Genomic DNA, 23,529 nt, shown 5'->3' on the forward strand with positions numbered 1-23,529 from the left:
TCGCTGAGGTGATACCTGCATTTGCTCTCCAGTTCTTGTTCTGAAGCTGAACTGACCATGACTCAGACATCCCTCGCCATGTCGGACAGGCAGGCAGGTTCCTTCTGGTTTTTACAACTTTTATTTTTTGCAGGTTAAACCTTTACTCACTCGCTGGAGGAGCTCATGTTTTCAACTGCCTGTTTGTCTGTCAGCAGCTTGCCTGGAACTATGAGGCCAATTCATCAAAGATGGTGGAGGAGGAGCCCATCAGCCCTATCACAGCCCCTCCTCATGGGCGGACCAGATCCTCTCAGATGTGGTTAGAACCTCCTTCAGAACCTGGAGATGCATACGGTGCGAGGAGGCAGCCATGTTTGATACCTGACTGTTGAGCGGGAAGCTGCAGTAGCTGGACTCAAGCGGTGATATCTTTGATGAGAGTCCTGAAGACGTCTGCAAGCAGAGTTTAGGATGTAGCGCCACCCAGTGGTAGCAGGGCGAGCTACGGGCACCAGAGTGCAGCGTGAGCCTGCACTGCACAGCGACCTGCCTGGCTCATCCTGGGTTCTGCTCACTCTCTGAGAGCTCTCCTGGTTCTCTTTGTTTGCATGATTCCTTGGTAGTGTTTTCTGCCTTTCTTCATACTGAGCAGGACATTGCGATGTACACACCTGTGGTGCCCTCACCTGAATCTCTGTCGTGGCGTTTGTCTCTCCGGACTCTTACACAGGTGGCCGATGTAGTAGAGGGGGAAGAAGAGGCAGTTCCAGGTGGTAGCGAACCAGGTGAGGGTGAAAGGAGCATCGAACCGCTTAAAGGTCAGCTTGGCCAGCTGGGTGGAGCCTGCCCAGGACGAGCAAACACACATCACCATGGCGATGCCCCACAGAGCCTTACGCACCTGGACAGTTGTTACTCTGATGCAGCAGTGGAGCCTGCGTCTGCTGGAGGTGGACTCTCCTCCTGCCGCGCCAGCAGCCGACTGGGCGTCAGTGGTGCCCACCACACTCTCCCTGATGTGGTCCTCTCCTGAACAACACACACACACACACACACACACACACACACTTTAGACTGACATGTTAACTCTGCATATATCCTCTGTAGAAATACAGTTGCATCAGCTGAGGAAGAATGAAAATGACGCCAGCTGATTAGGAAAATACAGTTTGTTATCAGATCACATCGACATCCTCTGTTCTTCCTGGAGCATCTTTGTCCCTCTCCTTTATTTTGTGAGTGACTTCAGGTCCAGCCGTCATCTTTTAATAAAAATAACTGCGTTCACAGTTTAATTGGCCTTGAAGGGAGTAAGTCAGACATGTGAAGTAAAGATGATGGAGTTTGACAGGTTAAAGCCAAACCGGACAACAGAGGGCAGATCTCATATTCAATCCTCTGTGTGTGTGTGTGTGTGTGTGTGTGTGTGTGTGTGTGTGTACGCGCTAGCCTACAAGAGGTTCACATAACAACACCTGATAGCCTCAATACATCACACACTAACCCATCAAGTTCAGATATTTTACCTAAATGCAACCTTTAGGATGAAAGGCTAGCGGGGCTAGCACACTTGCAGGCTAGCTGGGAACGTTCCCACAACAATTCTAATGAGAAAAGCTGTTTTTGTCATTGTTGAGGCGACAGAGTATAGGACATTCATTTCTGGAGCCTCCAAAATGTCCTCGGACTGTTGCAGAGGAAACATCGTAAAATTAACTGGAAAACTGTTTGAACTGACAAACATCTTTAAAATATTGCTTGAAATTTAAGTTTAAACTGTTGCTTCAGGACATTATTAGAACGTGAGCTGACCACTGCAATCATTATGAAATATTCATATTTTACAAGGGCAAACACAGGAATGTTCTGTTGACGAAAACATAGGATGAGAAAAACTTCCCGCTGAAAACATTACTTGAACATCTCGCAGTAAAACTCCAGTGAAGGACACAAACGCTGTCTCCTGCACGTTCCTTCCAACAAGTGAGACATGAGGGATCTCCTTCATCCACAGACGATGATGATGACGATGATTCATCAGCTGACTGGAACACTCTCAACACTCCAAAATAAAATCAGTTGGAAGCCCTTTTAACCCAACCTAGTAATAGTAATGATTATTTTTTTCCAGTCATAATTGTTCCTCAGTTCTCGGGACGGTGTTGATCCATTGCTACCCTGTAAATTAGAGTAAAGAATGCTGGTGTACTGTCAGTGCCCTGACGTCCGCCGTCTGCCATTTTTCAGCTGCTTTGTGTCACTTCCCTGTCACAGCGAACACCGGTGACCAATCAAGCCGTGCCTGTTTGACAGACTAGATGAGGACATTCATCACGCCCGGCGAGGCGGCGGCTCATCGGCCTCTGACCTTGCCAGGTGGGCTCATCATATCTCAGATTAACTCCCCTGATGATGATCACCTTGGATGCTAATGGCCCAACTCCCCCCTCAACAAGAGCCTCACTCTGTCTTGGCTGCTGCAGAGACAGACAGAGAGAAAATGATGCAATTAAGTTGAAATCATACTTTTGGAGAACAATGCTCTCATCTGCGACAAAAGCCCTCCTCATCTCTGCAGCCTTCCAGCAATGAAAGATGATTCAAGATCATTGTTAAGGAAGTGATGAGTCAGCACACAGAGACAGACACCGATGTCTATCAAAGTGTTGGGCACAAGGGTGAGAATTAAGTTTCTCTATTCTGAGCAGCCAGCCTCTTTGTCTTACTCTGAAGGTCATGTCTTATTTATGCTGCCTGGTCTGTGTCCTTCCTGGGCCTCCATCCTGCCTCCTGGGGCCCTGGCTGGCCGCCGCCCCGGCCGCCATGCTGCAGCACCGTCTAATCTCCTGAACACAGCCAATCAGCCCCCAGAGAGCTTGCGGGGCGCAGCTAAGCATTCACAGTTCTGGCACATGTCACCTCTCGGTGAAGAGTCATGACAACATTCTGACACTGTTATACTATAAATGATTCACGTAAACGCCTGAGCCTTCAGTCTGTATCAACCTTAACCAATTTAAAGAGACCGCACGTCCGTGGCTCGCCAGTGACTCATGCTACGGTATCGACCTTCCTACCGGAGTCACGAGGGTCAGAAGGTCCTCCGCAAACAACAACTGAAGTCATCTTTACCACGACGGACTCTCCTTCTCAGCAGCTTCATGGTGGAAGCTCTTAAAGTTATCAGTGAGGGATGGAACGCGCACGGTCGAGGTCACCTGGGACGGGGAACAACATGCCGTACCAGGTTAGGTCTTGTTAGGGGACCTCAACCGAGTGAGCCAGTACTGCTCCCAAAGGTTGTGTGAGTGAAACTTTCAGGACTGGTATGAACTGCTGCATGTACCTCAGACCCGAGAGGTTACACACAACCACCAAGAGATGGCGCCGTAACACATTCAGGTTCCGAATTCCCTCAAACAATATCACATGATTAGAACCATACACGCATTCCTGCGACCTCACCTCATTCTGAAACATTGCAGAGAGGGTTTATGGATACTCATGAGGAAAAATTATCAAGAGTTTTGATGCTGCAAGAATTCAGGAAGTTAAAAAGGAACAACTTCCTGTGAGATGGAGTCGAAACAGGAAGTTCTTTATCCAAAAACTTTAGATTCTTATTGCTCCAATGAATCCGTACGCCAGTGTCCCACCAGGAAGTGATCTCTAACAGGAAACAGAAATATCTGCCCTTGCCCAAAGGCATGTGTGGAACGGCTGGAGACGGGAGGAGTGTCTGGGACCGGCTCTGACAGCTGGACGTGGCTCCTCACGAGTGTTCATCCTGACCGCTTGTGCGTTAAGATAATCCTGTGAAACCAACCGGCAGTGCTCAAGGTAGCCTGGAAGGGATCTGCTAAAATAATCAAGAACTTATTTAGCATCAGGTTCTTGTCTGGGCCCTGCTGCTTCTTCATTACAGCTTTTCTCCAAATCCGGTTTGAAGAGACACATCTCTGTGTGAAAACTCTAGATAATTCAGTTTCTCTAACACTCACAGCACTGCAATCAATCTTACACGGCTGTAAGTCTGTGTCTTATATTTCAGTTGCTCCAAACACATCCCACACCAGCAGGGTTGAAGCGCTCCAACTGGAGAACACATTAACTTGCTAGTTTTCCAGTTCCTATTCCATCTCAGCCCACGCGTCCCTGCTTCCCAGCCAGCCTCGTTGCTGCTCCGCTCCCCTCCCTCCCCCTGCAGTCTCTGCAGTGCAGATCTCTCCTGCTGATAGCTGCAAATCCCAAACGTGCCAGCAGAGCTCTGCCTGACTGCCTCCTCGCGCACTGGGCTCACAGAAACAGGCCACGGCAGACGTCGCTCCTCCCTTAACAGGCCGCCGCCCACGCCTGCTGCTCCCACAGCTACAGCACATCCTCCGAGCGGTGCTGGTTTGCCGGTGGTCACACAAGTGTGGCCTGTACTTTGCTGGGACCTGGACTAGGTGGACGGGGAGGTGAGGAGGACGATGGTTTGTTTTGCTGCTCGATTGTTGGCGACACCTCGGTGGGTGAGTGCACCGCAGAGCTCCACCTGACACACTCAAGGGGGATCAATCACAGCCACGGGGCCTCTGGCTGGTGATGACATGAACCGACCACGGCAACTGATTCACTGTCATGATCATAACAAAACTGGATATGGTCAGGACCTTGTTTGGCCTCATCAGCGTTACAGCCGAGACAAAATATCAATACTGCAATATGTCGCAAAACTTCCTCTCACAGTGTAAAATCAATACGCCAGCACTGAATATCACCTGCCTCCTTACTGTAGTGTGATTCATCAGGTCTTACTGTCTGCCATTGCTTCCTTTCTTCCTCACAAGCACTTTTCATAAAATAAGATGAAACGCGTCCTGTATTCACGTGGACACCCAGTGTACCAGAATGGTCACGTGATACGCGCTGAAACGTGGAACGTGCTAATGTGTAGGAGCAGGAACTGATTACAGTGGTGCACAAATACCTAACAGCTGCTTTTTACCTTTTCAGGAGTTTTGTTACTTTTCCCGTATAAAAACACGTTTTGATGTTTCATCAAATTTGGTCAAGCCCCGGCTGGAGCAGTGGTCCTCAGTGTGGCCCCCAGCAAGAAGGTTGTGGCTGGAGCAGTGGTCCTCAGTGTGGCCCCCAGCAAGAAGGTTGTGGGTGGAGCCCCGGCTGCAGCACGGGATCTTTCTGGGTGAGTCTCCATGTTCTCCCTGTTCCTGCTGGGTTCTCTCTGGTACTCCAGCTTCCTCCACAGTCCAAAGACATCAAGAGGGACCAGGTTAATCCAGACTCTAAATTGACCGTAGGCGTGGCTGGGAGAGCCAATGGTTGTCTGTCTCTATGTGTTGGCCCTGCCATGGACTGGTGACCTGTCCAGGGGGAAGGCTGCTGGGATAGGCTCCACCCCCACCACCCTCAACAGGAGGAGAGGGAGAACATGGATGGATGGATGATGGATGGATCATCAAATTATTGTCTCGCAATAAATCAATTACTGTAGAATTGTTATATCATGGTATCTTGTTAATTTAAGCAAAGTTATCATGTGAGCATAGTTACTCTGGTCACATTGTTTCTATTTAATTGTCAAGTCAATTTTAAGGAGCCTTTGGAAACATCAGAAAAAACCCTGGTGAGAATAAATGGATGCAGGAGGCGTGTCAGAGGTCTGGAGGAAGCACGATGGAGGACTGATATGTTCTGGTCTTTGGTCCACACATATCTGCTGTTGCCTCCAGCCATCATGTTTTGTTGCTGTGCTGTTTGTCACATCCAGGAAGATGCTGCAGCAGGAGCAGCTGCTCAGTCGTGAGCTGAGGATTTGAAAGAAGGCAAACAAAAATCCAGGTTTGATCTTAAAACAGGAAGCTCTGATGAACAAATGCAAATATATTAATAGAAATGCAAATTGTTTTCTGCTGTCTGGCTGTCGTAGAGTTCATTATGTTCCAATGATGGAATGTTGACGTGTGGTTTCTGGCATGTGAGTCAAACGCTGAGAGTCGAAAAGCTCCTCTGCCTGCACGCAGTCTGTGTCTGGATAAGAGACAGAGCGTTTCCAGGGATTTGTTCTCAGCTACGACCTATAAATACCACACTCAGGAGGAGACTGCTGGGGTGGTCGTGACAGATGGATGACGGACAGAAAGACCGCATCTGGCGTCTTCAGCTCCTTCTATCTGACTGACACTGGCAGTCTGCGGTGACAGCTCGGAGAGGCCGAGCCGTCAGTCCCAGAACCTCCAGCACACCAGAGCAGGTCGATGTGACCTGTGCGTCGCCCTCAGTAACACAGCAGGAGACAGGCGAGACGCACACCCTGCTGCTGGGTGGGCCGCAGGGCCCAGGAGGGCAGACAAGGGCGAGGCCGCTGTTACTGATCCTGCTCTCTCTACTTCCTGTTTTCTCCTTCAGCCTCAGAGGACAATGAAGCCACTTGGTCACAGACGAGTGGCCCTGCTGTTTGTCACTGGGCTGACTGGTCCAGCTGGTCCCACAGATGCTCCTGATACAGGTCATCACACCGCTGCATCCATGAAACCAGTCTGTGTGTGTGTGTGTGTGTGTGTGTGTGTGTGTGTGTGTGTGTGTGTGTGTGTGTGTGTGTGTGTGTTACTTACACAGCCCTTCATAACAGTGAGTGGAGATGCAGCTGCAGTTTAACATACTGACCAGAGTCCCACATCAGATCAATATTTCAGTAGCAGCGCTCAGGCGTGCACCTGAGGTCTGAGTCACACCTCCATGCACCTGATTTATGACTTCACTATTTCACTTCTTTTTCTTTTTAGTTTTTACCTTCTATCATACCAACAAAATGACCTTTGTTTTTGACCCTAAAAGATGAAATACAGCAAAGCACATCTACAACCCAACAACCGAGTCACTCTTTGCTCTCCTTTGTGGCCCAGTTACGAATCAACAATCAATGACAGTGAAGGGTTAAGCTTTGTCAACACTAGGAGGAAGTTCCTGAAGGGGTAGAAACTCCATGAGAGTTGGAGAACACGTGCCGCCATCTTGTGACATCAGGAGAAGTGCATCCTCCTTGTGATTTTTTTAGCCCTGAGCTGGAACCCTGCTACTTCCCACTTATCTGAGACTAACAATCAGGAAATCAGTTCTTCTTCTCTGAATTAAAACTACCACTGGAGACGAATATTTACAGTAGCGAAGAAGAACTGATATGTAATGTTAGCCTAGTGGAGCTAGCAAGATCTGATCAGTACTGATGCTGTATGTAAGTTCAGGGAGGACACAAATAATATCCAGACATTTCCAGTGTGCCACGTTTGAATCATGGTGTCTAAAAGAGCGGCCCTGACTTCCTGTCCATCCAGGGGCCAACGCTGATGTGATGTTGGTGTCAGTTTGGACTCTGGCTGTTCAAAGGACAAGAATAGTTCTGTGCTTATTGGTTCACTGTTGAAGAAGGATCCCTCGAAGGTACATTTGTTACCTCAAACATACCATGTTGGTCCTCAAGAGGCCAGAAATGACCTTGGACACACCGAAGGATTCTGAGGGGAACAAGCAGAGCCTGGGGTCCCTCTATTTCTGGGTGTGTATCCTGTCATTTCTCTTGCGAGGAATGTCCTTTCATCCCCACAATAACTACTAAGTGTGAACATGTGTTGGTATTCCAGCTTTAGTTTAATCAGCCTTCTGGTAGGGGACCCAACTGAAGCAACCCTGACCAGCAGCTGTTTGCACCCTGAGGAAAGCTTCAACTCTCCCAGATCAGAGCTTCAAACTTCCACTTGACACAGTTTGGCTGCAGGATGGAACACTGCAACACTGGTGCAGATCACACACACACACACACACACACACACACACACACACACACACACACACACACACACACACACACACACACACACACACACACACACACACACCTCGCCCCAGGCAGAGACGGGGTGAACTGCCCAGCTGGACACCAGCTCATTAATTCTATGGATTAACAGCTAAGAAAGGTGAAGGGTGTGTGGAGCTGGGGAGCAGCTCACCTCAGGTGAACTCCCTCAACACCCAGCTACACACCAAGCTGCCTGCCGCTATCACCTGACGTCTAGTGCTGCCTGGCGCAGAGGGTTGATCTCGACGTTGTGCGTTCAGCAAGTCCAGTAAAAGAGCTTCACCTGCTTTTAAAAGGAATTCAGAAGAAAGACAAAGCCTCACTTTTACTGCTCACCTTGAAAGTCAGTGTCAGTTACCATGACAACATGAAGGAAGACCTCTGTATCAACAGAACCCAGAGAGGAAACCCCCAACCTGACTTCCTCTGTGCTGCTGGGGCCCTTAGAACACAACCAACACACACTCACGTTTGGCCTGCCGCCATATTTCCATGCTGAGGGTTGCTGCTATTCACACACTGGATGGATACGCACGTGTAAATAAGATGAGAGTGAACATAAAGACTGAAGGTGAAGATGATGTCACACATGCAGCTTTGATGTTTGGCATTCGTGATGTTTCAGAGTTTGATTCATTTGCCTTAGACAGTTGTGAGCCTGCTAGCTGTTCGCTGTATACCCCAGCAGGAGGGAGGAGTCCTGAATGAGGACAAACTCCACCTCTAATTCAACCTCTCACACTGCCGTCTGTCAATCCTTCCTCCTCTCTGTAGCTTCTGCTGATGCACCGCAGCATCTCTGGTTCTCAGGGGTTAAAAGCTGCTGCTCTGAGGCCAACAGTCCAGTGACCAGCCGTCTCGTCCAGCTTTACATTGACAATCTTCTTTTACTCAAAGCGACTTGAAGCAAAATGAATAAAGCAAATTGCTGAAAAGGTACAGAATTTCTCCTCAAGGGAAAAAAAAACTTTCTCACTAAAATCAATACATCAGTTCATTATCTGGCCACGGCGACCCAGAGCTACACTAGCGTTGATAGATATAATCTGTGGTCGAGCTGGATATGGCGCCCGGGGGGGGCGTCGGGTGAAATAGGACCAGCTTCCTCTCCTCCAGAAGTCGCCTGTTCAGTTTTAAAACGTGTAATGAGATTTATGAGATAGAGCAGATCGAAGGGACTTTATGAACTTTCACTGATGATGCAGTAACACTGCAGACGTTCCCCAGAGACATCATCACCATTCCAGGATCAATGATGTCGCCGTGGGCAACAACACATCGATGCGGGGAAGTGTGCGGATGAGGATGGTGAATCACACCTGTGACCACAGGAGACACCTGCTGAGGGGTCGTGGTGGGAGCAGCCTTGAAGCAGCAACTCCACACCACTCAACCTGATATCACAACTGACGGCGGCAGCGGCGGTGGCAGCGCCGGCGGCAGCCGCCGCAGCAGCGGTGGCTCCATCACAGCCTGCTGACTTCCTGTAGAGACTGAGGTTGTTCCAGTAAAGCAGCTCTGAATCTGTGTCACTAATCACCCCAAAATCCCAGCAGCCTGGTGCTCCTTCCCTTCTGTGGACCAACCAACTTTGAAGGGACACAAAACAGGAAGAAAGGCAAGAATGGCTGTTGTTGGTGAGAACAGAGGCTTGGAGTGGCTGTTACATAAGCAGCAGAGTCTCTCAAAGTGTTGATCCGCTGCTCCCTCGTGTGATTCTCTCCTTCTTCAAAGCGCCTGCTGAAACATTCACGTCATAAACTGTACAGCCTCCAACAAGACCGTATCAGCGCCGCCACAAACATCATTTCAGCCTTGTCACAGCGCTGCTGCTCTGGAAAGACTCGTAGTTGCTAAAATAACAGGCAGCCACCTGCAAACATGTGACACTAATGAGCTTACAGTCGTTAGTCATCCAGCAGCGAGATGATTCGGAGGTTCACTTCCTAGATTTGTGCAGGGGCTGTGTTTGTGTTCCAGCAGCTGATCGAGCCATGAATTCTGAAGAATCAAATCAATTTGCCCAGGTAGAGACGGGAGCCGAGCTGGAACTGGGACAGTCAGGTGATGCGTCCTCCTGTTAACTGGGATCCACAAACATTCACAAACTTTTTGCTGGGAACATCAGGAAGAGAAAACGCTTCACCTGCTACAACCATGACACACGCAACCTTTCATTAGGAAAATAATAAACTCACTCCTGCAGTCTCATGACACAAACATGTTTTTCGAGCTCTTTCTGAGGTTACATTTTAAAGTAATGGCATTACAGACGCTGAGCTGGAGCTAATCAGTGACAGCTCACTGGTGTGGTCACGCCAGAGTGGGCGGAGCAGCACACACACAAACTAACACAACCTTGCTTCACTCCAGCGGTCAGACGTTCGCACCTCACACGCTTTCACAGCTCAGCTGCCTTCCCGTCACAGAGACACTTCATCATCACTCCAAAGGAAGCCTTTGCTGCCCTCCACAAATCCCATCCTCAGGTACACCCACATTTACCTCCTTTCAAGCACAACAATGAGAGTAACTGAGGAACGCAAAAATGAACAAAACAGAAAAGTCTGTATTCAAGTGAAAACGTGTATTTATGGAACCATAAGTCTCCTCAGTCCTTCCTGAGCAGGGGTCACGCTCTGGAAGATCAGCAGCCAACACTGGTGATTGTGTGTTTATTCCACTCTTGTGTCAAACACACACACTCGCTCGTCCTCTGCGCTGCGGCGGAGATTAAAACATGCAAAGCGCCGTCTGTTTGCCAGCATTGAAGCTGAGGGGGGAGGAGATGAGAGGAGGAACCGTGGAAGAAGCTGAAGCAGAGGAGGGTGAGCTGCGGGCGGAGGTCTAGAACCGGCCCCATGCTCAGTCTCATGACTGTGTGTGTGTGTGTGTGTGTGTGTGTGTGTGTGTGAGAGAGAGAGAGAGAGAGACAGACAGACAGACAGACAGAGAGGGGGAGAGAGAGTGTGTGTGTGTGTGTGTGTGTGTGTGTGTGTGTGTGTGTGTGTGTGTGAGTATGAGAAAGAGAGAGGGAAAGTGTGTGTGTGAGAGAGACAGGGATAGGGACAGAGAGGGACAGAGAGTGTGTGTGTGTGTGTTTGAGAGAGAGAGACAGAGCAAGAGAGACAGAGAGAGGAAGTGTGTGTGTGTGTGTGAGTGTGTATGAGAAAGAAAGAGAGGGAGGGAGAGAGCAGGAGAGGGTGTCTGTGTGAGACAGAGAGAATGGGACAGGGAGAGTGTGTGTGGGGGTGAGTGTGTGAGAGAAACAGAGAGAGGAAGAGGGAGAGAGTGTGTGTATGAGAGTGTGAGAGAGAGAGAGGGAGGAGTGTGTGTGAGAGAGAGAGCGTGTGTGTATGAGAGTGTGTGTGTGTGTGTGTGTGTGTGTGTGTGTGTGTGTGTGTGTGTGTGTGTGTGTGTTGGGGTGGGGGTAGAGAGGGGAATCCCTGCTGCAATAACAACTGAACAGCCTCCAGGGACCAGCAGCTCCGTCATCGGGGTGCTGGGAGGAGAAACATCAGGCTCCAGCAACATTAGATGGTGAGACGACATCGATCACATAAGCTGATATCGACTGATTATCGACTGATAATCGACCGATTATAGAGGAGGGACTGAAGGCTGGTCTGCGTAACTCGCGCTGATTTACCCCCCCCCCCCCCCCCCCCCCCCCCCCCCCCCCGTGAATCGATGGTAAAGTTGGTCTGGTGGCTCTGAGGCTGAAAAGCTCCGCGGGTCTAAACGTCTCGATGCGGGAACATCGACGTGAAGCCTCCTACCTTCCACTTTGGTGAGGGTGAGCACCGGGCTGTTGCAGGCGGACAGCGGGGCCACCCTGGCCGAGTGTTTCTTCATGGTGGTGCTGAGCTCGGAGGGGCTGAGCCCGGAGCCGCCGCGACTACATCCCTGAAGCTGCTGGGGGGCAGACACCAGACCTCCGGGACCCTGGATGCGTCTACAGCCGCGCTCCTGCACTCGGTCCCCGCGCGTCCATCCAACTCCCTGTTGATGATCTCCTCTTCTTCTTTTTCTTGTCCTTCCACCGTCACCTCCCCCCACCCCCTCTCCTCCTCCTCCTCCTCTGCTTGCCTTCCCTCCCCAAATCTGCGCGTATCCAGTGCGTCCTGGCTGGTCTCTCCTCACGTACAGGCATTTGCTGCAATTCGCCGGCGTCACACGTCCAGCCCCCTCCCGGCCCGGAGATGTATTCCCTGACCCTCCGTGGGGCGGTGATCGGGGGGTTTCTCAGACAGAATCAAGCCAAGTCCTGTTTATTTGATCAGGGTGGCACTTGGGATCGATACAGTTTAACTGATCAAATGTAGAATTCTGGCACGTGAGAGTCGAAGAGCTTTATTGTCACATGTCTCTGTGTGTTGAACTGCATTTTGTTGTACCGGTAAACAAACAAGCAATGAGATTCTGTGCCTGTGAATAAAGACTCATATCTATTATATGTGATGTATCAGTCACACCCTCAAACAAGCATCGTCATCACTAACCTGCTCTACTTCCACTTTCAATAAGAGATAAAAGTCTAACTTGTGATCCCTGAGCATGAAGTTGGACGCAGTCATGAGTCGTAAGAATATTGACCTCAGAACATAATTCGGGAAATGACTTTGTCAAAAATGAAGTATTGATTGGTTTGTGTTTGTCTGTAATTGGGGTGGGATGTTGTGAGGCTGGAGCCTGATTCGCTACAGGTGAGTTCTTAGTAGCAGGTGTTCAGGATCCCGTCAGCGACATTGAGATCTGAAATCCACCTGATTGTCCGATCATTGCTTGACGTTTCTCATCACGTCTCGTCCTCGGAGCTGAGAAGAGGGAACCTTTTCAGGCTCGCCTCTAAGCCCAGTGGCACTGGTGACTGTTGGATCTACCAGCATCAGAATGCTTGCTGACGAGCTTCTGACACCTGCAGTGGTGATGCAGAGCTGCGACCTGAGAGTGGTAGCAGCTGGTCAGCTGAGACTGCGTTTGACCTCTGAGGAACAGCTTCATTATGGTCTCTCACGCGTGCTTTCCTGCTGAGATGCTGTTATTCACCCAAGCAGAGCAGGCTGCTGTCACTGCTGCAGATTGGATGCTAGTATTGATCGGACGACACCTCCACTGTCCCCACGACCCGCTTCAGTGTCGTTAGAGTCATACATGTGCGTGTCTGCAGTGGCCCAGCATGGTTGGGGGAAAGCCGCTGAGTGTGAGCACGCCTAGAGGAAACTGCACTGAATAATTCACCACTAAGACTCCGAACTCGCTCCTGGTACAATCTCCTGCCCTGCCAAACTAGGACAAGCAGCTCTAAAAAGGCTCTGCAGACCCACTCTGACGTCCCTCAGCAACCAGCAGGTCCTCTCTGCTTCCTCCCCTCCTGCGTCCCCATCAGAGGACGGGGGCATCCAGGAGGAAATAGCTTGTTGAGTGAACACCAACTGGCTCTGCAGGTGCCACCTCTCTCAGGTATTTGTCAGTGTTTGGTAACTTAGCACGTTAAGACTCCAACAGTGAGCGAGTTATTATTGACTCAGATACAGACAGGTGGGGATGGAGGCTGAGATCATTGAGGGTTCCAATCAGTGACTCTGAGACTTTTATCTGTGAACATGAAGGAGGATCAGACTTGTCTGAGATGCCACATGAAAACTCAGACAGACAGACAGACAGACAGTCTGTCTGTCTGTGTCTCTGTCACGCATTCACGTACTGTAGAGGGGGAAGTGTGTAAGAGCAGAAAGAAACGCTGAAAAACCCCACAATCATTGAAGTTCCTGCCTGATTCAATCCTTGTTTCGACCCAGAAGAGAAGCAGAGGCGGATGGGAGGCGGTTAGCCTGCTACGCATGCTGGAATGTTCCAGTGTAAAATTTTTAAAATATTTATTCCTGTTGAATAATGAGGAAAAAAAATAAGCAAGAGGAACCAGCAATAAGGAACCAGCAATGAGGAACCAGCAACAGGAACCAGCAATGAGGAACCAGCAACAAGAACCAGCAACAGTAACCAGCAATGAGGAACCAGCAACAGGAATCAGCAATGAGGAACCAGCAACAGGAACCAGCAATGAGGAACCAGCAACAGTAACCAGCAACAGGAACCAGCAATGAGGAACCAGCAATGAGGCCCCAGCAACAGTAACCAGCAACAGGAACCAGCAACAGTAACCAGCAATGAGGAACCAGCAACAGTAACCAGCAATGACAAACCAGCAACAGGAACCAGCAATGAGGAACCAGCAACAGGAACCAGCAACAGTAACCAGCAATGAGGAACCAGCAACAGGAACCAGCAATGAGGAACCAGCAACAGGAACCAGCAATGAGGAACCAGCAACAGGAACCAGCAACAGTAACCAGCAATGAGGAACCAGCAACAGGAACCAGCAACAGGAACCAGCAACAGGAACCAGCAACAGGAACCAGCAACAGGAACCAGCAACAGTAACCAGCAATGACGAACCAGCAATGACGAACCAGCAATGAGGAAGCAGCAACAGGAACCAGCAATGAGGAACCAGCAACAGGAACCAGCAATGAGGAACCAGCAATGAGGAACCAGCAACAGGAACCAGCAATGAGGAACCAGCAACAGTTACCAGCAATGAGGAACCAGCAACAGGAACCAGCAACAGTAACCAGCAATGAGGAACCAGCAACAGTAACCAGCAATGAGGAACCAGCAACAGGAACCAGCAACAGTAACCAGCAATGGGGAACCAGCAACAGGAACCAGCAATGAGGAACCAGCAACAGTTACCAGCAATGAGGAACCAGCAACAGGAACCAGCAACAGTAACCAGCAATGGGGAACCAGCAACAGGAACCAGCAATGAGGAACCAGCAACAGTTACCAGCAATGAGGAACCAGCAACAGGAACCAGCAACAGTAACAACCCACTCACACTTTTAATCACATCCTTGATTTAGTGCTCACTTATGGAATATGGATAGAAGCTGACCTCATGACCTCCCTAACAGACAAGAATAAGAACCACCCCAGGTTCCTCTTCAGCACCGTGGGCAGGCTCACCAAGAACCATAGTGCTGTTGAGCCATGCATCCCCCAACTCTCAGCAGTCACAACTTCCTTTCTTTCTTTACTGAAAAGATTGTGAATATTAGAACAAAGATTGCCAGTAATGGAGGACAGACTACAGTCCCCATAGAAGCACCTCCCAGACTTGGTGCTCACTTGGACAGCTTCTCCCCCATCGACCTGTCAGACTTAACTTCTGCAGTCGGTTCCTCCAAGTCAGCCACTTGTCTGCTGGATCCCATCCCAACAAGCCTCCTTAAGGATGCCTTCCCTCTAGTCAGCACTTCTATATTAAATCAAATTAATCTTTCCTTAGTCACAGGTTATGAGCCACAGGCCTTTAAGGTGGCTGTCATCAACCCTTTACTTAAAAACCTTCTCTTGACCCAGATGTGTTAGCCAACTATAGGCCAATATCCAACCTCCCCTACATCTCCAAGATCCTTGAGAAGGTTGTCCTGGAGCAGCTACATGAACATCTGCACAGCAACGAGCTCTTTGAAGCCTTCCAGTCTGGATTCAGGGACACCATAGCACTGAACCAGCACTGGTCAGAGTCTCTACTGATCTTCTTATAGCTTCAGACAGAGGTCTCGTCTCTGTCCTTTTGGACCTCAGTGCTGCATTTGACACCATCGACCACAGCATCCTGCTACAGAGACTAGACCATGACATTGGGATTAAAGGAACTGCCCTAAAATGGGTTAAATCCTACTTATCAGATAGGTTTCAGTTTAATGTTAATAATGACCATTCAGAGTATAGCAGAGTTACATATGGTGGACCACAGGGTTCAGTTCTAGGACCGATTCTCTTCACTCTTTACATGCTCCCATTAGGTGACATAATCCAGAAGCACTCGATCAACTTCCACTGTTATGCAGATGACACACAACTCTACTGGTCGATGGAGCCAGACGACACAAGCCAGTTTACTAATCTGCTAGACTGCCTGAAAGACATTAAATCCTGGATGTCCTCTAACTTCTTAATGCTCAATTCAGATCAAACTGAGGTCATCATGTTTGGACCTGAACCCCTCAGGGACACCTCTCTAACCAGATCACTACTCTAGATGGCATCACCCTGACCCTGAGGACAACTGCAAGGAACGTTGGGGTCATTTTTGACCAGGACCTTTCCTTCAGCTCCCACATAAAGCATGTGACTAGGACCGCCTTCTTCCACCTGCAGTATCGCTAAGATTAGGAATATCCTTTCCCAGAGTGATGCTGAGAAACTGGTGCATGCATTTATCACTTCTAGGCTGGACCACTGCAACTCTCTCCTGTCAGGATGTCCCAACAACTCTCTAAAGAGTCTCCAGCTGGTCCAGAACGCTGCAGCGAGGGTTCTGACAGGAGTTAAGAATAGAGAACACATCTCTCCACTTTAGCTTCTCTCCACTGGCTTCCTGTAGGATCTAGAATCCACTTCAAAATCCTTCTGCTGACTTATAAGGCTCTCAATGATGAAGCTCCATCCTCTCTGAAAGAACTCATTAGTCCCTCCTGTCCCACCAGAGCACTCCGCTCCCAGAATGCAGGTCTGTTAGTGACTCCCAGTATCTCTAAACCAGACTGGGAGGTAGAGCCTTCAGGTACCGGTTCCTCTACTATGGAACCAGCATCTCTCCATGGGTCAGAGAGGCAGACACTCTGACTACTTTTAAGTCCAGGCTCAAGACCTTCCTTTATGACAGAGCCTTCAGTCAGGACTGGTTCAGGTAGCTCTGAACCATTGATAGCTATGCTGCTACAGGCTTAGACTGCTGGGGGACACATCAGGTTACATGGAGCCCTTCCCTCCTCTCCTCTCCTCTCCTCTCCTCTCCTCTCCTCTCCCCCTCTCTCCTCCTCTCCTCCCTGCACATTTTTGGAACTGTCACTACCACTACTTGTTGCACTTTGTAGCTTGGCCTTGGTGTCTCGCAGTCTCTCTGTGTTTCCACAGATCCACCAGAGCCCCAACCGCCACCTGCATCGCCCCCCCCCCCTTTTATTCCCTACTATTACACCGGCCTGCGCTCCCCTCCCATGAACCAGTCTACCATCCAGCCCCCCATCAAGCTGGCTTGCTCTCCCTGCCTCCCCTCCCATGAACCAGTCTACCATCCAGTCCCCCATCAAGCTGGCTTGCTCTCCCTGCCTCCCCTCCCATGAACCAGTCTACCATCCAGTCCCCCATCAAGCTGGCTTGCTCTCCCTGCCTCCCCTCCCATGAACCAGTCTACCATCCAGTCCCCCATCAAGCTGGCTTGCTCTCCCTGCCTCCCCTCCCATTAACCAGTCTACCATCCAGTCCCCCATCAAGCTGGCTTGCTCTCCCTGCCTCCCCTCCCATTAACCAGTCTACCATCCAGTCCCCCATCAAGCTGGCTTGCTCTCTCTGCCTCCCCTCCCATGAACCAGTCTACCATCCAGTCCCCCATCAAGCTGGCTTGCTCTCCCTGCCTCCCCTCCCATGAACCAGTCTACCATCCAGTCCCCCATAGAGCTGGCTTGTTCTCCCTGCCTCCCCTTCCATGAACCAGTCTACCATCCAGTCCCCCATCAAGCTGGCTTGCTCTCCCTGCCTCCCCTTCCATGAACCAGTCTACCATCCAGTCCCCCATCAAGCTGGCTTGTTCACCCTGCCTCCCCTTCCATGAACCAGTCTACCATCCAGTCCCCCATCAAGCTGGCTTGCTCTCCCTGCCTCCCCTCCCATGAACCAGTCTACCATCCAGTCCCCCATAGAGCTGGCTTGCTCTCCCTGCCTCCCCTCCCATGAACCAGTCTACCATCCAGTCCCCCATCAAGCTGGCTTGTTCTCCCTGCCTCCCCTTCCATGAACCAGTCTACCATCCAGTCCCCCATCAAGCTGGCTTGCTCTCCCTGCCTCCCCTCCCATGAACCAGTCTACCATCCAGTCCCCCATCAAGCTGGCTTGTTCTCCCTGCCTCCCCTTCCATGAACCAGTCTACCATCCAGTCCCCCATCAAGCTGGCTTGCACTCCCTGCCTCCCCTCCCATGAACCAGTCTACCATCCAGTCCCCCATCAAGCTGGCTTGCTCTCCCTGCCTCCCCTCCCATGAACCAGTCTACCATCCAGTCCCCCATCAAGCTGGCTTGCTCTCCCTGCCTCCCCTCCCATGAACCAGTCTACCATCCAGTCCCCCATCAAGCTGGCTTGCTCTCCCTGCCTCCCCTCCCATGAACCAGTCTACCATCCAGTCCCCCATCAAGCTGGCTTGCTCTCCCTGCCTCCCCTCCCATGAACCAGTCTACCATCCAGTCCCCCATCAAGCTGGCTTGCTCTCCCTGCCTCCCCTCCCATGAACCAGTCTACCATCCAGTCCCCCATCAAGCTGGCTTGCTCTCCCTGCCTCCCCTCCCATGAACCAGTCTACCATCCAGTCCCCCATCAAGCTGGCTTGCTCTCCCTGCCTCCCCTCCCATGAACCAGTCTACCATCCAGTCCCCCATCAAGCTGGCTTGCTCTCCCTGCCTCCCCTTCCATGAACCAGTCTACCATCCAGTCCCCCATCAAGCTGGCTTGCTCTCCCTGCCTCCCCTTCCATGAACCAGTCTACCATCCAGTCCCCCATCAAGCTGGCTTGTTCTCCCTGCCTCCCCTTCCATGAACCAGTCTACCACCCAGTCCCCCATCAAGCTGGCTTGCCATCCCTGCCTCCCCTTCCATGAACCAGTCTACCACCCAGTCCCCCATCAAGCTGGCTTGCCATCCCTGCCTCCCCTCCCATGAACCAGTCTACCATCCAGTCCCCCATCAAGCTGGCTTGTTCTCCCTGCCTCCCCTTCCGTGAACCAGTCTACCATCCAGTCCCCCATCAAGCTGGCTTGCTCTCCCTGCCTCCCCTCCCGTGAACCAGTCTACCATCCAGTCCCCCATCAAGCTGGCTTGCTCTCCCTGCCTCCCCTCCCGTGAACCAGTCTACCATCCAGTCCCCCATCAAGCTGGCTTGCTCTCCCTGCCTCCCCTTCCGTGAACCAGTCTACCATCCAGTCCCCCATCAAGCTGGCTTGCTCTCCCTGCCTCCCCTTCCGTGAACCAGTCTACCATCCAGTCCCCCATCAAGCTGGCTTGCTCTCCCTGCCTCCCCTTCCGTGAACCAGTCTACCATCCAGTCCCCCATCAAGCTGGCTTGCTCTCCCTGCCTCCCCTTCCAGAAGCTTCCTTCTTCAACTGTTATTAACATTTCCATGTTTCCTCCATTCTGTGTTATAAACTGTTTTCTTGTCTGTACCAACATCTCCTGCACGTCTGTCCCTCCTGGTGAGGGATCCTCCTCCCCTCCTCACCCTCAGGTTTCTCCCATTTTTCCCAGTTAAAGGTTTTCTATGGAGTTTCTCCTCAGTCGATGTGAGGCTCTGAGGGCAGAGGATGTTGTTATGATGCCATGAAGCCTGGAGACAAACTGGTGGGGAAAACAGGCTACAAAGAAAACTGCCTTGCCTAATGGATGAGACATCCCATCCTGGGTCCACGATCGTCCCAGAACTCGTTGTTTCACCAACTGTTGGACCACCGTCCTCTAGGAATGTGAACGAAGCAGCTTCAACTCTTTGACATTTCCAGATCCATTAAAGTGATTAGACTTAATCAGCTTCTGCAAAATGAGCTGAGATGACGAGGCTCTTTACACAGAGAACGGATCCATTCAGTGATAAGGCTATGAATATTAATGTTGCACTTATTAATATAATGCAAAAATATTGCAAAAAAATCATTTTTAAGTAAGCTATAGACAGATTGTCAGTTTTGTGTGCTTTTTCAGTCTTCTGTGTCTAACCCTTGACCCTTGGTTGCTCAGGTAGCGGCACTGCTAACACGGACTGAGGGTTCATTACAGGACTGACAGCGACTTGCTGTCAATGCCTCTCACTCAATAACTCCCAGGGCTCCAAGTCCAAAATAACACCTCATTTCAGGTCTGAGTGGGCCTGGGTGGGTCACCCGGGGGGGGGGGGGGGGCGCCAAAACACTCTTCACATCTCAGTTCAGAACTTCTTCATGGGGGGGCCACACATGCATTGATCGTTCTACAGGTGAAACCTGAGGGATTCTGTGATTTCGAGCTAACACCAGCACAAATCATTCATGCTGGCTAAGAGAATTTCCCCATGGAGGACACAGATGGGTGACGAATGCTCAGACAACCTGGGAACGAGCAGATGCTCTCACGCAGGTGTGCTGAATGGTGCTATTCAACCATCCAATCAGGCTCTATGGCATGAATACAAATGCTAAGCAGCTGATCTCACTTCTGCTTCCAAATGGCAAGAAAAGATGGAAGAAGTGACTTTGAAAGCGGGTTGATTATGTGAGCACGGATGTCAGGACAAAGGTGCTGGACTGGTTCTGGAACTGTGGCAAAGACTCAGTGACAAAGGTCAAACATCAGCATGTCAATGAGCAACATCTGGAGTTGGGTAGCATTGACATGAAGGAGAGTTCAGCGGTGTGAAAACTATCACGAGATGGCTTCCACAAAGGGGGCCTGTCACAGTGCCCTTGACCTCTGACGCCACAGCGTTCTCAGGTCACTCCGGAGTCCCAGTTTCTATTATATCTGATGGAATATGCTGATGCTGTTCCTGAATGATCAGGTGAACACCTGTGGGGGAGTCCACACTGATCCACATCTGTCCAGCAGATTTCCAGGCTGGAAACCCTGGATAAGACGCAGCTGGAGCGCTAAGGTTGTTTAAGCTAACCAACGCTGCGGGTAACGGCCTTGGCGCTTCCTGTTAGATCTCCTCAGTTCAACGTGATATGTGAGGTGATGCACGAAGACCAGCGCGGACTGTCCCACAGTGGCGGCAGGAGCCAAAACTGGAACCGACTTGATTCGTGAGTTCAGAGGGAATTTAAACCTGTTTACCAAAACTAACTTTTGCATTTCCTCTTAGTGTAGACGGGGAGTTTTATTACGTTTTTATTAAGTTTTTTCGATTCTGATTCAGAAAGATCCACATTCTACATGAATGGATGACAGTCATATGCTATAATTATAATACGTCCGTAGTAGGATTAAAAGTGCAATAACCAGCACTTCCACCTCCTGGCCAGCAGGTGTCTCCCTCACTCCTGCTGCAGGAATCTAGTCACCTGGTTACCAGGTTGACTCAACTGCGACCGCACAGATAAACTTGACAACAGTGTCTTCCTGCTATCGGCTCTGAGACCCTCAATTGCTCGGAATCTAAAGATCAGCGACCCAATAAATGTTTTAAATAATTATTTCACCACGATCAAATAAATTCAGGTCATTTCTGTGGGTGTATAATCATTTTTGATTGTTTGTTAGTAGCGGTCTCTTGCACCTCCACCTCCAGCTCGAGCTTTGCTGGGGAAATCTCTGGGCCTCTGATGCAACATCTTGGTTTTCTCTTCCTTTGTTTAGCAAATGACAGTCGGCCATCACTGATACACCCTCCGTCTAAAAGCTGCAAGTGATATTTTAATACATGAGGATCACATTCTTGACTCACAGGTCAGTTTGTCTAATAAATGTCAGGAACCTGTAAAAAAAAAAAAAAAAAGACCGTCAGGACCTCCAAAACTTCCACATTACGTAGAAAACCAGCATCTATTAGCATCTGATTAGCTGATATCGGTGAAGAATCGGCAGGGTTATGACGATTCCTGACGGGTGAAGACGTGAACTCACTGCAGTAGAACTCTCTTCCCCCTGCAGGACCAGCAGAGCTGTCGAAGAGGACAGATGAGATGGAATTAAGGGATGTGGGCCTTCCTCTTAATTACAGCTGCTGCTATCAAAGCCCAGAGGTGTTTAAGGGTGTCAGGTTGTAATGCCTGGTGATTGCCCCTATAATCACCCTCCATCCAGGTGGCCTGAGTTCATCAGAAAGAGTGAGTCTCCATTAAACTGACTTCTGCCTGGAGGGCTCAGATGATTTGGAGCTGCAGCTTGTAAAAGTTGCAGATGTTTATCGCAAAAAAAGTGCAGCTCACTTATGGACTTGTGCATGTAGCCTGACGCACTGAAAGACTAAACAACCGCACACTGAAGAAACAGAGCGTCAGAGACAATCTGTCAGTAAACCTGCAGTGTCAACGCGAGGACATACAAGAACATTAACATAAGGAGATAGAAAAATGTCATATATAAAAATGTACAAGCAGATATATAAAGATAGCAACAAAAATACCAGAATCATGAATATTAACACCTCAGTCACTCTCTCTCTCACTCCAGCCCGTCCAGGCAGACGGCCGCCCTCGTAGCTCTGCTTCAAGGTTTCTGCAGAGCTTAGTCATGGGAAATGGCTGGGTCCCTCTAAACTACACTAATTTGTAGTTCCAGCCCTGTGTAATGAGACTACATATCCCATGAGGCAACAGTTGGACCACCTTTCACCCACACTGCCACTGATCCTCCAGCATCTCTAAAAACTGAAGATTAAAATGAGGTTTTCCATGAATGGCGCTGGGGCCCTCTGCTGTCAAGCTTCAGTATGACAGCTGCAATTTTACAAGGGTTTATATTGCCTCCAAATTCCACCTGACTCACTGAAGTACATTTCTTCTTGCAGGCGTGCAGCGTTTGGTTCTCTGTGCTCTCAACACTCCTGGGTGTGCAGGGTTCTATCATGCTGAGGCTGCTCCTCGTTAAGCTCCACTTATCTCGCTGCGCTCAACAGTTCTCAGATTGCTGTAATTTTGGGTCAGCATTTCCAAAGGTTCCCAGCTCCTCTTGCATTCACAGCAGGCTTTTACCTGAGCTGGGAAAGAGAGGGCTGGACTTCCAGCAGCTGCTGTTATATCATCTTTAACACATTTATGAAACCATTTTGGAACATTCTCCTAAATGGTGCCCAGCACCAGCCAGCGCACCACAATGTCCTGGTACGGATCCAGAACATGCAGCTCACGACAGCCTGTCACGTGGTCGGCTTCATTTATTAGTTTCTGATCAATCAGAATAAAAGGTCATACTTGGTGCTGCTGTCTGTGACGGTCATGTACTCACTGGTGTCAGCAGGGGGCACTGTGACCCCACGGGTTCAACCGCGGTGGTGGAACGTCAAGAGCCTGCTGAATGAAACACGGTGATGACGTTGAACTGTAAGAAAGTAATGAGACTGAAGAAGAGACCCAGATACCTGCACGCATCCAGTGGAAACTATACATGTACTAGTTGAAGTACACAATGCAGTACACGTTGCAGTATTTGTCAAAGGGGGGGGGGGGGTTCTTATGATGACCAGAACTTTTAAACACATCTGGCAGTGATCCAAGCAGCTGCTAGTTGCTGCCATCAGAACAAACGCTCCCTCGCGGACAGGACGACTGCCCCCCATCGTCCAACGCCTCGCTTCACAGGATTTTGAACTTTGTCAGCTGCTGAGCATCTGTCCTCCTCTCATGGTCTACAACTCAACCAAAGTTAGGAGTTGTAGACGTCGACGAAAACTGGATCAGACTGACGGACCTCAGCTCATCAGTTCCCACCTCCATGACACAAAAATGGCATCAGACTGTCAAAGTCCTGAATCCTGCTGTGGATGATGAGGACCTGTTAGCTCCTGCAGGATGAAACTCCTCCCAAACACGAATGAGTCCACTAATCTCCATCTTTGTTACTGACGTTGCCTTGGAGACCACTGTCAAAACATCCTGCACG

General features: G+C 50.0%; 1 protein-coding gene across 2 annotated transcripts in view; it reads right to left on the reverse strand.

Moving 5' to 3' along the window:
- Window positions 1-23,529, reverse strand: part of slc35f3b (solute carrier family 35 member F3b) — a 50,460-nt gene that overhangs the window by 9,644 nt on the left and 17,287 nt on the right. The window contains exons 1-2 of one of the 2 annotated variants that reach the window (XM_086179799.1): window positions 11,620-11,889; window positions 669-1,011 (exon numbers count right to left, since the gene is read on the reverse strand). In XM_086179799.1, the coding sequence (XP_086035925.1) occupies window positions 669-1,011; window positions 11,620-11,695 (419 nt within the window). In that variant the 5' untranslated portion in view covers window positions 11,696-11,889. Of the gene's footprint in view, window positions 1-668; window positions 1,012-11,619; window positions 11,890-23,529 lie in introns of those variants that run through there. The other variant, XM_086179798.1, reaches the window with a different exon arrangement.

The sequence above is a fragment of the Aulostomus chinensis genome, chromosome 16 (genome assembly GCF_037954235.1).
Source record: "Aulostomus chinensis isolate RoL2024-O1b breed Wild chromosome 16, RoL_Achi_v1.0, whole genome shotgun sequence".
NCBI lineage: Eukaryota > Metazoa > Chordata > Actinopteri > Syngnathiformes > Aulostomidae > Aulostomus > Aulostomus chinensis.